The sequence below is a fragment of the Netta rufina genome, assembly GCF_964035555.1.
Source record: "Netta rufina genome assembly, chromosome: Z".
Taxonomy (NCBI): Eukaryota; Metazoa; Chordata; class Aves; order Anseriformes; family Anatidae; genus Netta; species Netta rufina.
The window spans coordinates 14546861-14564908 of NC_140126.1; the positions used below are offsets into that span (position 1 = coordinate 14546861).

At 35.4% G+C, this 18048-nt stretch overlaps 1 protein-coding gene across 4 annotated transcripts in view; it reads right to left on the minus strand.

Moving 5' to 3' along the window:
* Window positions 1–18048, minus strand: part of ARL15 (ARF like GTPase 15) — a 218267-nt gene that overhangs the window by 98671 nt on the left and 101548 nt on the right. For 2 of the 4 annotated variants that reach the window (XM_084305725.1, XM_084305723.1), the window contains one exon: window positions 12450–12734. The exons of the other annotated variants lie outside the window; for them this stretch is intronic. In XM_084305725.1, the coding sequence (XP_084161851.1) occupies window positions 12555–12734 (180 nt within the window). In that variant the 3' untranslated portion in view covers window positions 12450–12554. Of the gene's footprint in view, window positions 1–12449; window positions 12735–18048 lie in introns of those variants that run through there. 4 annotated transcript variants of the gene reach the window in all.

Below are 18048 nucleotides of genomic sequence, written 5' to 3' on the forward strand. Positions count from 1 at the left end.
CTCAATTAGCTATTTGTAGGCTGCCCATCACATCACAAGGCATCTCTGTTTGCAGTGATGCTTCATGACAGAAAACTAGACTGATTAATATAACACAATTACAAAAAGAGTAAGTTTCTTCCCTTTACCTCCAGATTTTGGTCACCTTTAGACAAATACTTTCAAGGCTGCTAAACCCATTAAAAGCCAAGCAACTTTAAAGCTCTTAAAAAAAACAGGAAGTACTTTTAAAGATTATTTTATAGTCATAATGACATTCAGAAACAATAAAATAATAAAAAACCCTTAGTGTTCTTTTAACTAATGATCAAGCTTTCTGCACGGCTCCTTTTTTTTTTTTTTTTTTTTTTTTTTTTTTTTTTTTTTTTTTTTAACTCCCCTCCAGAATACATTTAGGAGAAGTAAATAATAAAATAACTGATGTTTTCACACCACAATTATCTTGCAGCCTCTCTCTAAAATGCATCTTCGTCTTGAAACCAGGCAGGGCAGCAATACTGGGCACAGTACCAAACTGCATTCAGACCATAGAAGAGTTTCACTTTGCAAGTGACTGCACTGTAAGTGCTGAGGCAGCATTGCCATTCATCTGCCAGTTCTATACTTCGCAGAACACTTGATTCTTTGAATACACTGTAATCTTCTGTTCTCTATTAATCACAGGCTCAGCAACCGGTAGCAGAAAAAGTCTCTACACAGTACGTAAAAAGCTAATGACGTTAATGAATCCAGTGGCTCCATCTTTCAGTTGAACCAGGAGATGCCTAAATTAATTTGATCTCAATTCTGCACCATGAGAACATGCACAGAAATATAATCCTAAATTATTTTTATTACTATGTATTTTGTGCCAATATATCACAGTGATCACTATTATAAGTATATCCAAATTTTTTTCTTGAAGGGAGACCTGATCTTCCTTTCCCTGGACCTCAACCACATACAGCTGAGTCATGACTTCAGTCCAAGAGGAGGGTGCCTGCAATACCATGCAGAGCACCAGGACACCCCGAGCTCAGTGCCACACTAACGTGACTCCATAACTTCTGCACCCAGAGTCTGCCTGCACCTCCCTGAAAATGACTGGGAGGACCTAGCTGGTTACCGTATATGAAGTTTGACTGCTTTTTATTTTCTCAGCATTACATCGTACTGAAAGGAAGCTAACTCTGTACTTCAACTGCCACCTCAATCTCTCTTAAAAATAGGATAAACTGAAATTTACCAGAAAAACCTTAAGATGTCACAAACCAGTCCTTCAACGAGACTGTGTTCATAGAACTAGTACTCAGCATCATACAGATGTGAACAACTTTTGTATTTTTGGTTATGATATTAGAGTAAAATAATTTTATGTGGAAATTAATTTGTGTATGTATGAATGTATGAATTTATGTATGAATGTATTCATGTTAAATATGAATATTGCATTAACAAATAAACACATATATAAAACCAGTACGTGAAGCAACATTGATCTTGATGCAGATTAAATACAAATATTTTAGCTACCCCTAAATAAATATTTCTAAGGAATACTTAGAAATTATACTTACTCTAAGTAATGCTTAGAAATAGGAGTGCTGAAACGAAAAATTGTGCACCCAAAGACTAATGTTAGGAAGGAGTACAAAGATCTGAAGGGCAATTCAGAGGGATCTAGCCAAAGTCTACAAGGGGCAACGTGACCTAAGATATGCTCGAGTCACAGTAACTGCACATGCATGGCTTCTGAAAGGTGTAATTTCAATTAAACACAGCACCTCAACAAGCTCTAAAAATAGACCACCAACTTCATGAGGATAGGCAAAGTAGACTGTTTCTTAATACTCTTTGGAGAGTTTAGTAGCTTACAGTAGCATTTTCTTCACAGTCCACTTTCATAGCTTACTTATCACAATGATACAGCTGAAGCAAGAAAATACTAATTACAAACACCTGCTTTTTTTTTTTTTTTTTTTTACAATAATGAAGATTGCATGATATTTGTAAAGTTCTTTATAAATATGAAGAATTTGTAAGATTCACTAAAATGTCTGTATTTAGCACATGACAAGCCTGTGCTCTGTACCTCAGAAACAACTCTGCCCAATTCCTGCTTTGCAACAGTGCATCTCCATAAAACCAGTCAGAGCAGCACCATAGCAGGTTCTTGTACAAGGAGATAGTCAGAAGAAAATAACCAGGCTACTAAGTGAAATTTCTTCTTGGAAAAGTGGTACTACTTTGGTGCTGATGCTGACCTTCACTGAACACAGATTACTCCTTCAGAAAATAAAGAATACCGAGTAAAAAAACAATGAAGTGGGGATACGAGGGAGAAAAGAGAAAGAATACGAACCTGTGTAAAGAACCATAGGGTCAGAAACACAGCCAGAAAATCCTGCTTCCTGTCTAGGTACCATCACACACACACTACTACACAGAAGTCAGAAGAAAAAGACTATTTTTGAAGTTTTTTTCAATTCAGGTGCACTATGAATGAAGTCAAAGATACACAGCAATTAAACTATTTCCTGAAACATTTGTTCTGGGTCTTGATCACTGGACCTGAATCCACCAGTTTTGTATCCTATTCTCATTCTTGCAAGGGAACTGATGCAGAGACACCTTCTGACATCCAGTCAGATGCTTCTCTTCTCCTCAGCACCTCGCAGAGCAGAGAAGCAAAACAGCTCTATAGCTGCAACAAATGTAATTGACTGATCCCTGCAAAACACACAACTTTTCTCCCCAACATTTTCTACACCCTGAGGCAAAGACTTGTGTATTTTACTTCAGTTTCAGAACCTTTGGAATGTTTCTGAAAACCTTTCTTAAAAAAGCAGATTTCCATTCTGAGTAATGTTAAGAGAATGTAATACTATTGAAATTCAGGTGCAATTTGTACTGCAAGAAGTATTTCATCTTACTCTAAAACGTTCTTGAATGGAGTGGACTCCATTCATCAGCTTGGAACTCATGAGTGAGCTTTCATCATTCATATCCATCAGTTCAGCCTTTGTGCTAAATCTTGCTCATTTGCCCCGAGTCCATTGTACTCTGTATTTCACTGAGGTGATGAGGATTCTGAGGTTTTGGGGTGGCAGAGAGGCACAGACTGTTAAATGGTCTTTCTTTTCCCAAAAATTCTGGTAAGAAAGTTCTTTTAGGTGACCAAAGAGAAACTGATAGTAGGGTTTTTTTTTTCTACTGTAATTAAAATCACTATTAATTACCAGATCACTGGAAGTCCCTGAGAGGAGACACATGAATAGTTTTTTTCCCTCAAATGGAATTGCTATAAAATAGTACTCCTGCTAGGTCTCTTCTTGTTTTCCCTTTTATATTATCTGGAAGAGCTGATTAGCTGATCAGTCTTCAAGCATTCTCTTAATCCTCTGAAGTTCCTATGCTTTTCAAATCCTCTCTCCTTTATGAGCTGTCTTGTCCTCCTGTGCTAAGCTAGTAGGCAGTTTCCTTCAAGACACCATTATGTTAAACAACCATTATTGGGATGACAATGGCATTTTTCCTGTCAATAGCTGAGTTTCCAGTGGCTTTAAAGAAAAAAAAAAAAAAAAGCATATGCAAAACAAACAACCCAATACCCACCCCAGCTGCCCCAAAAATAACACCACTAAATACTTTCTTGGAAGTATTACAGTGATATCACTTGGCTGAATGCAACATGATTTGAAAATATTGGGAAAATAAAGATAGTTAAGTTTACTGTAAGCACTAACCACTGCAAATAAAGTGGAAAAAAGAAAAAAGAAAAAAAAAAGAAAAAACAAACAAACAAACAAAAAAAAAAAAACAAGACTGATTCTCAGAGATAAATGAGGTCTGGGATTTCTCTGATGACTTCTGAGCTATCCCCTCCTTAGCGACCTCTCCCTCACTCAGAAAGGAAAGCAGACAAGATCAAAAGCAAGATGAATCAGTATGAGACTGAAGTGATTCGGCCCCTAACGTTTTTGGCTCAACTATACAACTCTGCACTGCAACCCATTAAATGCTTGGCCTGTATGCAAGGAAGAGGCAGGAACACAGGATTTCTTCTCAAAGTTAATTTGTACCCAAACACTTAACACATCTCTGTATGTCAGTCACTTCCTGTCATGTCTTGAATAAGATGAAGATGCTTTCAGAAAAGCAGACCCTTTCTACTACAGCAGTAGAGGATCTCAAAGTCAAAGGTGGTCAATATTTCCATATTAAACAATACCTTTTCTTGTATGAAGTAGATGTTCTCTAAGAGTGGTATAAAGATCAGACCTGAAGAGCAACATGAAAACATACACTGAAGTCAGAAAACTTACTGTTCATAAAAGCATTGATTTTTACAGGGCATGAAAATTCTTGCTGGACATAACAAGCTTAGGCCTCCATTATAATCTCTATTTCTTTTACCCCTATGTATATGAAGACAGATTTTTCATACCATGTTAGTTATACATGTTTCAATCCTTCTGCCACTTTTTCACTTCTCTTGAAGGATGCTATTATCCAAACATCTGGATCTGCTCTTTTCTCTATAATATAATGAGCAATATTTTATGGGCTGTATATTCATATAGAAATACTGCATATGTCTGTAGTTACATATACTGTATTGAAGATAAGAGAGAAAAGGATACAGCTTATTTTCTTTATACCTGATTGTGTTTTTATGTTTCTCATGATGAAGAACAGGACCAGTAAAGTCAACACACACTGAAAAGGCCTGTTTAAAAACTACTCACCTCATGATCTAAACTACTTGCAATAACAGATTATCTGATTAAAGGCTCCTCTTACATAAGTAGATAAATTTATCTTGCCTACAGGCATAAATGAGAGCACATCTGCAAACTTACAATAACGTTTATCTATTGGTCTCTTTTGCAGCTCAATAACATACACTAAAGAAGCATTTTAATAAATTCATCTGCCTTTTGTACTTCAGGGGGAGGGAGGAGAAAAGGAGAAAATGCAGACATCTCCAGTTTTCGTGTAAGCCAACAATTTAAACGGGGTCTATTACAGTACACTTGGCTCCTGACGGAACTACTCGAGAACCTGTCATATGGCATGCCAAGTTCTTTTAAACTCTCTGAACAGGTTTATTATTACTACTCCACAAAGTCTGCAACAAGTCTTGGCAAACCTACCACTCAACATGAGGAACACTAGACCAGATGTGTTTAGAATCCAAAAGAGCAAAGTTGCCATTTTCCATTTACAAGTCACCTTTAATCTTTTCAACTAACCTTTCAAATTGTAGTTAATCCAGGGTCCTGTCTACTCTAGCAAGATAGATAAATGGAAATGTAATGAGAGAGAGTTCAGTCATCAGACTAACTCTTCTTTGGCCAAAACACTTTTCTATTATGTTAATTAGTCTTTTCATAAATGTAACAGGAGAAACTAAAATAACTAAATGCTTCTGGGCAGGAAAAGGACAGTATACAAATATGCTGTATTTCAGTTGATATTCACTGCAGCAGTGTCTGTAGAATGTATGCAAGCATGCATGCACACATCTAGGTTAATTTTGAATCACCTCTTCTCTCCTCTCCCCCTTTTCATTTGCCTACCAGAAAACATCTGGAATGACAGAACTGCTATGTTACAAGTGGCCAAGATGTCACTGATATTGATGAAATGATCAGTGACAGAGTTTAAAATTGCTACAATCCTTAATTTTCAGAAGGTCATGTAATGTAGTAGTGTAGTAACATTTATTAAACTCCATTTGTACTTTTTAAGAGTTTATGACTTCCATAACTGAGACAAAAACAGTTTAAGACAGAAAATTAAAAGCCAAGATTCTGAAGCATAATTCTGTGGCAAACAATGACAGCCCTAATAAACTCCGGATACAAGTAATCAGAGCATAAAAGGTTTTTCATAAAAGCCATGTTATGTCAATAGCTTGTGGCGGCTGAAAGCTTCTCAGAGACTTACAAATCCAGCTAAGAAATGAGTAATGGAAAATATTACAGTATTTCACAAAGCACAAGCAACAGGATATATTTTAAGATTCACAAAAGCATCCGAGTAAAATGAAAAAATATACTTTCTCACCTGAAATTCTTACAAAGTTGCCATTCTCTTAGTAACTGAAGTAATCTAATAACATATCTTATTAAATTATTATAAACAAGAGGTAGGATACTATGCTGAACATATATTAATAAGAGTGAATAAATCTGTAAAATGTGTTGCCTGAAGGAGTATCACAAATTATAATGAGATTTGGTAGTTTTTGTGTTTTGTTTTTAAAGTAAAGGGAAAAATTACACCCATTGTTTTACTAATGACTAAGGGAAGGCAAAACACAAAGGAACAATGATGAAAAAATGTGCTGAAAATTCTGAGATCATCACAAGACTGAAAAATCTCTATGTTTTCAACAAGATGTATTTACTCTATTTAAGAAAACTTACATTATAAGGAATAATTGTTGAAGTAAGTTCGGGTTTCCCGAGGTGGGCAGAGAGTGGAGCAAATTTCTGGTTAGTTATGGAATACTGAGATTCCATAGTTGTTCTCACATGCAAGAAACTATGTTCATCAAGAAGAAAGTCTTCAGAAAACATGCTTCCCCATATTTCGCATGCAACTAGTTTTGAATTAGACAAGTAAACATTAAGTACCTCAAGAGAGGGAGAGAGAAAGAGAGAGGTGAATCATACACTTAAGGAAACAGCTTATATGATCAATTCCCAAAAGCAGCGAAACTCACACCACCACAGACCTTTGATTTTGGGTGTTAGTTTGTTTTGAAAGAGCAGAGACCCTAACATAGTAACTGCAGCATGGTTCAGCAAGCACAGAAGTTCAAGTAGCATGGATTAGTGTTGATCCATGATTGACCCTAGTAACTCTAGACAATTTATCCAACAATCAACTTTCTTTCCTTAAGAAACCTCCCAACTTTCTGCCAGGGTTTGTGTGAGGGTACTCCGTGAGACCATACCAAAACAGCCACTAACTTTGATAACTACAGCAGTATAACATCTCTGAACACTGCTTACTATTTAGATCATGTGTTGGTCAGAGAGACAAACTGAAATCTTAAATTTTAAACATCAAAGTCTAGAAACTAGGAGCATGCAGCACCTTTCTACCACTCCAGCAATGATGGGTTCTAATAGGATGGTAGTAAGGACTGTTTGCTGCATTACTGTTTCCCATGGTAACCTTCTTTCAGCACATTATATAGGAGTTCTATGTCTTCCCTTGTATTAACCAAAATGAGTTACTCAAATCTGAATGACCTGTTGGGAATAAGCATCATAGAGTTGGTGCTCTCAATAGCTTATGTACACCTATTCTCATCTAAATGACAAAGATCAGCAGTTGGAGAGGTCATGACTGAGACCTCCCAGGATGATGAAGAGCTGCTAATCATGCCATAAGTTATGCAACTGCTGGGGGGGAGTTCAAAAACAAAAGCAGATCGCTACAAAGACAGGCCTATGTACAACAGATAGATATCTATATAACTGTAGGGATAAATACTTACCTGTATGCACAGGAACATCAGACAGAGCCAGACGCCCTTCTCCTCAGGGGAAACGCAGAGCCATGAGACACTGCATTTTGGTCTACATGACCACCAGACACCTCAAAGATCAATATGTACCTCACAGATCAATGAAAGCCAGACTATCCAGGTTAATATTCTGATAACTTTGTGTCAATGGGGTGAACGGAGAGGCATATAGGAAACAAATGGAATACTTCTGTGGATTGCTGTTTCCTTTGAAAACAAAATTTGGTGATAGCAAACTCCTTGGACAGAACACTTCTTAAAACAGGAATTTTTCCAGGTAATGCAGTAATACAAATCAAGAAATTACTTTCTGAAGCGCAAATACCCAGTGCAATAGACACTGTATAATGGGGTTGTTTCTTGTGATGATGTGATGAAATATGCCAAATGACACAAATGTCCTCCTACAACTCTTTCTGAACTTAATGCCAGGACATGTTTGGTTACTGCTTGTCAAGTTAAATTCATTTTCTCCTTTCAACAAGCAGCTCATACAAAAAATATCCTTATTAATTAATGTTATTATTCCATAGCAACTTCCTTTACATTGCCACAACAAAGATCTGTCCCATTCTAATGAGATTACATAAAATATGCATCCTCCTTAGTTGTATAACACCACCTAAGATGGTCTTTACATAAGGTTCTTTTACCAATGTTTTTTTTTTTTTTTTTTTTTTTTTTTTCCCCAAATATGCATGCCTTTTTGACAATTAAAAATCTGAAGTTGGTTTCTTCAGTTTATAAAAATTGTTTTTATGGTCTTACTACTCCTTAACTCCTTAAAGAACTTATTAGCATTATTCAAAAAGATAGTTGATAAAGAACATTTAACTGTTTAACAATACTCAACAGACAGTTGATTATAGAAAGACATGTCAGTGCACATATGGCAGGCGGATAAATTATGCACATCTGGATTACTTTTGGCAAGAAACACAGCTAAGTGTCTAAAGCCAAGTTTAGCAATCTGTCACTATCAATATGTGCATTTATTTAAAAGACGTCAAGGATTCAAAGTCATATTTTCTATTTCTTCATAAATGTTCCAGCGCTTCATGAGACAGCAAAGCAGGTGACAAAACACATTGCTTAAATTGCCACAGGCTGTATAAACAGGGATAATTTTGAACTCACCATGCATATAAGAGTAGCCAAATTTTTCAAGTCAACTCCATTTTTCATTAGCTTATACTAAAACCTAGTATACCGACAAGACCAGCCTCAAAACTTAACTAAAAGTTGTTAAAACAACATGGTAACTCCAAGAAAACTAAACAAAAAAACTTATTGCAAAAAAACTTAAAACTTATCAGAAAACTTAAAACTTAAAACTTATCAGAAAAGTTGCAATTATAACCTAATTTGTTAGCCGTAATTGTTTATTTTTAGTGATACTTTAATGAGAAACTATGCCACCTCATATCTAACTTTTTAGGCCAAAACCAAAACAACACATTAGTGCCTGACACAACTTACACCATCTTAAAAGGTAAGCATAAAGCTGTCAATTGAGAAGTCATGCTTGTTCTGTATTTAAATCTAATACAACTAAACAGAGAGACCCTGTAGGTATGGATAGACATAGCCAACACCAACTTTTATAAAATCAAATCAAGTGATTAAAAAGCCAGAGATATTTTTCTCAAAACAACAGTGAGTATGACCAAAAAGACCTTTGTAAATCTCTAAGTATTAAAAAATAATAATAATAACATTTAAATTTTGTGGCAAAAAGACTATTTGCTTTTTTTAGATATTAAAATTATTCAACTCATACTGAAAGTGGAAGGGGGAAGTGAAGCAGAAGGACAGCATTAGCATTGCCTATCATTTAATAAAATCTACAAAAAGAATTTGTTAGAATGCCAAAACATCCTGTTGCTTAAGAGAAGGTGAAAACCCCTTCGGCTGATGGTGCTGTTTCTTTGCTATAGGAAATTCCATTCAGGTTTAACTGAATGATCATACTAAACTCATTCACACTCCTCTCGTGATTTATATTTCCAAGGAGAAGAAAACCTCATTCTCTTATTCTGTTTCATTCACACTAGCTAGATATACAGAGGGAAAACATCATGCCTGTGTAAGTACTTCTAAGCCTAAAATTAAAATCCCAACTTCAAAAAAAGTTGATCGTGTTTTGTATGCAGCATACAGTAAGAACACTCATTCTCACACCCTTATATTTGTATGTGAATTCATGAAATACAGAAAGGTTTTGATTTACAGTTGTAATAGATCCTCATCTGTAATCATAAGAAATGGAAACTACTTGAAATAGATTACAGTATTTATTTCAAGTGTTTAATCCAAGTTACTTTAATATTTGCCATACTGAAATCAAACAATTCTGTAATACATTTTAGAACCCTTTTCTATTTGCATCTGTTTTATAAAAGTAGTCACCACATACTAATTTTATTTCACACACACACAAACACAAAAGTAAGTAACCGGCCACAATGTTCTAGATTTTAAAACAAGGAATTAATTAACCATCTTACTGTGCACTAAGTCCACAGCTATGAGTGAGTTTTAACCCATCTGGTCAAACATGAAAGAGAAAAGATGGAAGAAGCAAGCAAAGAGACAGAATTATTTCCCATCCTGGTGGGTCATCTCCGTTACAGGAAAAAGTATCTCCCTGCAGCAATCAGGAAAACAGAAGTCACATTGGATTGGAGAAACACACTAGGCTGAAGGAATTCATGGTAGTCTTCTCTAGACATTTACTTAGGATGGCTTTTTGTTTGTTCGTTTGTATTTTCCTGCTGGTTCACTTCTCAGTGGATCACTGTAAAAAATTCTCTCCATGCAAAATGTATTCCTATTGTCTCCAGTAGCCCTACAGTTTTCACTCTTCTTTATGAATACTTAGTATACATGCAAAATTCAGTACATACGTTTCCTTCCAAAGAAGACAAATTCTCCTGACAGGTATGCATACAAACATATTTGAAGCAGTTTATTAAACTGAGTTAAAAGAAATCTCTTAAAAATGAGAAGTGGAATCTGTTGCTTACCAGAGCAAAATTCTTAAACAGTTCTGGAAAGGGTTAAACAACAGGCTTAACAGTGCCAGAGGCTAGGTATAATACAAACTGACAATACAGCATACACTTTCTATTGGATACGACATGAATTATCTTTCAGAGCTAAAATGAGTAGACATCTTAATAAGTAAACATCTTTATACAGTAAAAAAAAAAAAGTAAAAGACATCTTTATAAGTAAACTTGATAGCTGCAGTAGTATGGTATTTCATTTTAAAATGTTTTCAGTAGATTCGTTATAGTTGTCACTGTGTAACAGTGTTTTTTTATTGCATAAATACATTTAGAGTCAATTGACTTTACACTGGTGTCCAGATACACTTCAATGTTCAAGACGAACATTAAACTCTCCACCAGCAGAGGGGGACCTCTATTGTGTTATCTTTCTTTCAACCTACTCGAAAGAAACTCTTTTAAATCCATTAGTTAACTTCAATGTATTCTTCGTACAAACCTCATATATAGGACTAAGCAAATATGCCTATTTCCCACAGACATTAAAGATGGAAAACTTAAATTGGCCGATTATTCATTTTGCTTTGATCACATCAAGATCACACCACAAGACAGCATTTCTAAAGCTGCTTCTAAAAGTCCAATGTATACCTGAAAAACTCTATGTTAAGGGAACAGAGAATACATAGATTTTTCTTCACCATTAATTTAAAGGTCCTCCTATCGATTTATGTAATCTGTTTCACCATCACAGTCTTTGGAGCTTTGTTTGACTGTCACAGAGATCAACTTTTTTTTTTTTTTTTTCCCAGATGCTCTTAGGTCTCCAAGTACTCAAAACTCCAGATTGCCATTACAACCCTAGAGCATTTAAAAGATTTTTCTCCGTGGACATAAGCCGAAGAGCAGAAATACCTGACTTCCACAAAGCTAGCTGTGGACTTGTGCAGAAAGTCCACAGCAAAGACAAGAAATGAACCCATATTTTCCAACATCTAAATAACTGTAATTTCTTCTTCAACTGTAAGTACCACTTATTTCTAACTCTATCCTCCCTCCTCCCCCCCTCGGATTGAAGCAGCCTGTATGTGTCATCAAATGAAGTAACTGATAATTAGCTTTTAAGATGGAAAAGAATCATATTATGGTATATTAATTGACAAAAACCTAACTTCTTTCTGTAGACAGCAATTGAAATATGGGATAGTAGGCTTCAATGATTTTGCTTGATGGTCATCAAGTTGGAAACTTTAGGTATAAAAGCAGCTTACGATCTTAAATATTTTAACTACACAGTTTTTCTTTCATTAATTTTGTGAGATGTCAACCACAAAAGTGCTCTAGATCAGTGTTTATCACAAAATAGTAGGAACAGATATAAAACAAGAAACACGGATCCACTATAATTAAATACATTTAAAAAGTGATTTTTTTTTTTTCATGGAGCTAAGATTAAAAGCATCCTTAAACACCCACCCCAAGTAAAGCTTGCTATTTCAAGAGGTAAACATTGTAACCAGTAAAATGCTTTTCTTGATTCAGGATGAGTGCCATGTTAAAAAATTTTAAAAAGCCCAAATCCTGGACTAACTTTGCCAAAATATAAGCAGAATGTTTAACAGTGCCATTGTGTTGCGCTCAAACAAAACTTTGATCATAAATTCCTTTTCAAAGACCAAAATGAACAACAATAGAAAGCAGGTTTCTATGGTAGGGCAGCTCTGTTAAAGCTTTCAATAACCATGTCAGCTCCCAGGGGCTTTAATTTGCTTCTGTGATGGCCTTTGTTTTTATCTTTAAAGAATTCAGTAACTACATGACACACATGTACCTTTTTTTTTTTTTTCCAGTATTCTTTGGTAAAATTTTAATTGGTCTCAGGCAGACATTTGTGAGGAGCATTGATCACTGGAGCAGATTTGCAAGCACCGAAGACAGGTGAGGAGGCTCTGGGCATCTGACAAGTAGCAAGCACTGAATTTAAATTCTTTTGGGAAGCAAACAGGCAAGTACAACTCTCATTTTTTGCTTTTTAGCATTCTACTTTCCCACTCAATGCTGGGTGACATCAGCTGGCACACCCTGTCTGTAAGCACTCCTTTCACTGCGGAACAAGTTTCATGGACAAAAAAGAGAAGGAATTTTCTAGGACTCTGGTTTGCTTTTCTTCTCTTCATCTCTTCTCCCTTGTTGTTTGCCTGTAAAATTTAAGATGAAATACTCAGGTCTGCAAAGACAAGCAGCAGATTATTACTGCATGACAAAAACAAACCTTGTCTTTTCTAACAATAGCCTGCCAGCTTCAGAGACAGAGTATAAGAAACATGTGGCTTGGTCCTTCCAAGCCAAAACTTTAGATACTATGTGTAAATAATAATGTTTGCCGAGTACTATGAAATACTAAAAAGCTGATATAGCCCCAAAATATTGTACCATAGCACAGTAAAAGTTTGCAGGATCCAAAATGTGCTTGCAGCACAGAATTTAAAGGAGAAGTAGAATGGGGTTGTTGGAAGGTTTCTGGTACTGACCCACAACTAAAAGAGAAAATAATGTGAACTGAAGATCTATTTTGAAAATTATTCTTGGCACCTCAAAGCTCCTGAACAGGAAGACTATGATGGTGGTATGTATAACTCTTCCCTTCTCATTATTATGGTGATGAGTAACTGTTTGCATCCATCCCAGCAACAAAACATGGAGATAAAATATTTCTCTATTTCCAACCACCGCACAAAGCAGCCATCTAAGCAGTCTCAAGATGCAACAGAGAACAATTTGATAGAGGTTGTGAGACTGATGATCCAGCTTAGATCCGTCTCTGTTGTAGAGGGACGGCAGTTGTCCAGAATGCAGTCAGCTGAAAAATGCTAAATTTGTGGAATCCTGTGGTGTTTTGCAGGATTTCTGGCAGAGTTTTCCTGCATTTCTATAGAACTACATCGATTTCTTGCTGAGCCTTTTGTGGAGCTCAAGCTGCAAATTCCTTTAATAGGTACAGGACTGCCACACTTTTCAGCAATAGTACTTTGTACCAATCTTCACAAAACTCCCATAAACTTGAATGCCAAAGAGCCTCATTGGTCTAAATTGAGAAAGAAATTACCAATGAAGCAACAATTAAGGTCTAATAAAGGAATGGAGAATCAGATTTAAAGCTTTTTTTTTTTTTTTCCATCTCTGGAAAAATGCAGAATTGTATCAAAGCTTGCAAACAATTCCACTATGCAAATTAGCCAATATCACTTTTAATACAGATTTAATGAATATTTATCTAGTAGCACTTAGTTCAAAATATTAACACATACTCTGAATGTTATGTCAACATCTGTATTCTGACTTAAGTCTGAATTATACTTCTAAAGAGAAACTTTTTTGCATAAAAAAGATTAATTAAAATTCTATTAAGAGAATGCAATCAAGAAAAATAAATTTAAAGCAACAATTAATCTAAACAGTAAAATAATTTCTATTCTGCAGGATAGAAAAAATTATGGTCTTCAGTGGGTATACTAACAAAATAACCACTTCAGAATGGACTTTTAACATACCTAAAAACATATCTTATAGCAATATACTAAATATACTATGAAATATACCTTATAGCAAAATACTACTTCTGCATTACTTAACACCATAGGTGAATTAACATAAAATATGATAAATATTAAGAAAACAAAGTAGTATATTACGCTGACATCCCAGTGCAAGAAGTTTTTAGGGTTTAAATTAATTTTTTTAAGAATGCTTATATCTCCTCGCTGAGTTACCAGGGAAGAACAATCACATAAAGGCAATTTTAAATCACCCTGAATCTCAAAGCCACATAAATTTGAGAAAGATTCAGCTGTTTCTGGATCAGACAGCCAGAGAAAGATAATAATAAAACTCAACTCTACTTATGGAAATGGATGCAGGATGTAGAACATATATATATGTGTGTATACATACACATTTATAGCAAATAATTAAGAATTAGTGTATATTATCTATATATTATGTAGCTCTGGAATGCCATTTCAGAACTTGACAGTGCTGTATTTATTTCCAATATCATAATATAAGAGAACCCAAACTGGTATCAAAGTTTTTTTTTAAGGGGCAAAAAAAGTATGGAAATACACAATGCTCAAGTGTCAAAGCAAATCCACCCCTTTAAAATAATTTGCTGCTATTACAAACTGACAGGTTATATATCTTCAAAATGTAATTCTGATCTTAATTCAAAATTATTTTTCAGTCACACTGAACTAATGTTGTCCATGGGTAGCTTTGACACATTCTAGCATTGACGTATTTTAGTCACTTCATAACATAGTCAGTCCCTGAATGATAATCCTGAGCAGCGTAAATCATCCTTCTTTCACTGTTTGATCGCAATGCTCAGATAACACATTGTATCCTGAAGAATTTTTAACTTTTTGCAGACTTTAGGAATACTTAAAATTGTACTTTTCAGAATACAGCAGTTGAAATAACTGTGAAGGCCAAGAACTAAAAAATTGCCATCCTAGTTTATTGGTAAAATGATTTGTGTAACTTCTCTGGTGAGCTAAGTCAATACCACAACACAGTAGCAGTAACGTAACAAGTGCAGGATTCCTAATGACCACAATTGTTAGGATTGGTATCACACTTCTTTAAATTGAGTATGGCAGGGTCTATACATATAAAAGCACTGAATTGGAGGCATCTTGGAAAAGGAGAAAAATGGAAATACTCAGTGAGACAGGTAATAACGCCAGTTTGGGAGAAAACAGCCTTTTTTCCTCTTCTGTCAAGCTCTTAATTCCTGCTTTAAATTCAAATTCTCATTGGAATCACCAAAAATTAGATGGCCATTATCTTTGAGGTTGTAGATGATAGTCTGCCTACGTTTAAATCCTGTAAACTGAATATGAGACTCTTTCTTTACCTCAAAGGTGACAAGCAAATACATCAAAAGTCTAGTATGTTCTAATACTACAATGGTAGCTATTTCAGTTAAAGACACAAGTACTGGGACCAGGACACATGAAAAGATCCAGACAGCCTTCTGCCTAAAAAGCAGGAAGGGCCAGTGCCCAGATGTAACCCCACCTGTCGGTTGGATGCCAGCTTATAATCAAGGCATCTTTTAAATTTAATTTTTATATATTTGAGAACAAAACAGAGTGGAAAGAACATGAGTTTGAACTTTCCTGAGAAAGACAGTTGTACAAAAGTACGTTGTATTCAATAAGCTAGATTTCTGGTGTCCCTTCAGTCATGGTTCTTTCTAGAACATCATTCAGTTCCTCCTCCTACTACTTAAGTAGTACCTTTAATGGTATTATTGTTGTAGAAGACAACACCGTTTTAAGGCACTGTCCTTAGCTCTCCAGTCTGCACCCCTGCATGGTGCCCCACTGTCAGACACACTAGACTTTTAAATGATTTTATAGCTAGGTTTTACCAAAAATGAAGATGTCACTTTGCTGACCCACCCTTTGAACATAGATCACTTTTGGAGCATCCAGACTCCTGCATGTTGGTCAGAGACGTGATGATCTGTTGCTTTCTGCATCCATAAAAACATCAGCCAAATCCCAGGCCTTATTGCCCACAACAGCACTCTATAAGCTCTTACCCAGTTTGGAAACTAGCAGCCATCTTCCTAACTCAATTGCATTGTCAATTAAACAACAACAAACTAACATGTACCATAACAAAAACTTCATTCAATTTTCCTAATTTCAAAACAGGCAGTTTGTCAGTCAATAAACATTCCTTTTACACTACAAGTAAGTGAAAGGTGACTAACACAGGCACAAGACTTTTTATATGCCTGCAGATTTTGGAGAGGGTTTGGAAGGAACGCGCTTGCCAGAAACTGCTGGCAAGCACAACCCCTGTAACAGCAGGCAATGGGATATCCAAGCATACATTTTTGCTCCCTTTCCCAGACATAGTATTACCACCCCCACCTTCTTATTTATGCAGGGGAAGGGTGGCATTATTGAATTCATTTTCTCAGTTAAGCAAGATTTTTTTTCCTGTTGCACATTAAGAATGATTTCCAAAAGGATTGATACATCTGGGGAGCATTTTAAGTCCACTTTACAGTTACTGAAATCTGAATTGTCAGAGTCCATTGGCATAGGAAGACATTTTTATATAAGGTAGTAGCTACTGCGTTCCCAGTTTAGAACATTTTTAGAGGTATATTTCTCAAATATAGCCTGAAGACACAAAAAATTACTTAAGAGAAATGCAAAAAGACACACCCATTTTCTTTAGTAAAAGAGCACCTGCAATTAATTTTATATTTTGTTTCTCCTATTTTGCTAAACATTACTGGTTGCATCCTGTCCATGATGTGGATTGAATCATAATGTTACACCATTAGGGGTTTTATAGCAGGTAACTTACAGGAATGGTATCTTAACCTGAAGCAGAGTATAAAGTTTTGCTGTAGGTTATATACCACAACATACAGATAAACAGTAAAATCTTTTAAGTTGCAGTTTAGTACCTATATAAAAAGTTAAATATCTCTATCTTAAAAGAAATGTTTTATTAAAAAGGCAATTATGAAGTGGAAGTATAATTTTCCGAATGCCTGTTTTGGCAGTAACCCTCCATTTTTGAAGAAGTCTCCTGAACAAACCACCAACATTACCATCACAAAAGTTTTTAATCTTTATTTTTTTCATAAAATAGATAGAAAGTTTATGTAAAAACAACTTACATAGCAGCAAATTTTTTGCATTTTTTTTTGTTTGTTTGTTTTATTGCTGGTGGTGTTGGATTTAATTTGGTTGGTTGGTTTTAAACAGAACATCCAGAAACCAAGGTGCAAAATCTACTCACGATTTCAAGGCAGCCAACAAGAACAAGTGAAAATTTATCACGTTCTTCAAATGGTTAAGTAACACTTGCCCTTTCACTGCCTGTGATTGGCAGGGTCTTGGTTGACTTATTTATAGGCCAATTTTGAAATACTGTTCCAATGTCTTGCTTCCTAAACAAACACCTTCAAAAATTAATCCAATGAGATGGCATTAGTCTCTACTCACTGACCAAACACTTTGTAATAAGCAGATTGGCAGAGATGACTTAATTCAGACACACTGAGTAACTGAATAATTAAATCAAACAGAAGAGCTAATAAAGAGTGCATACACACTGCACAGACAATGTTATTTAGGCAATGGATAAAGTCGATGGAAAGAGAATAGTTCTAAAGCTTTAGTGTATTTTGATTCAGCATTCTGATTTATTTAGCATTTTCCCATCATTTTATGCCCTAATAAGTTTCCATTGACTAACATGACCTAAAGCTACAGGAAGAGCTAGTCAAGTGCAGAGTTTCTTAGACTGCATCTATACCAAGTTGCTGCAACTAAACATATGCTAAAATAATCTGTAAAATGAAAATGTACCTGCATGAAATTCTTCCAGTCTAGTTTGCAGAAATCCCTAAGCACCTTTAGACACTACACTGCTTGGAAATGAATTATTTCAATATCAAAATTCTCATCTTAAGCAAAT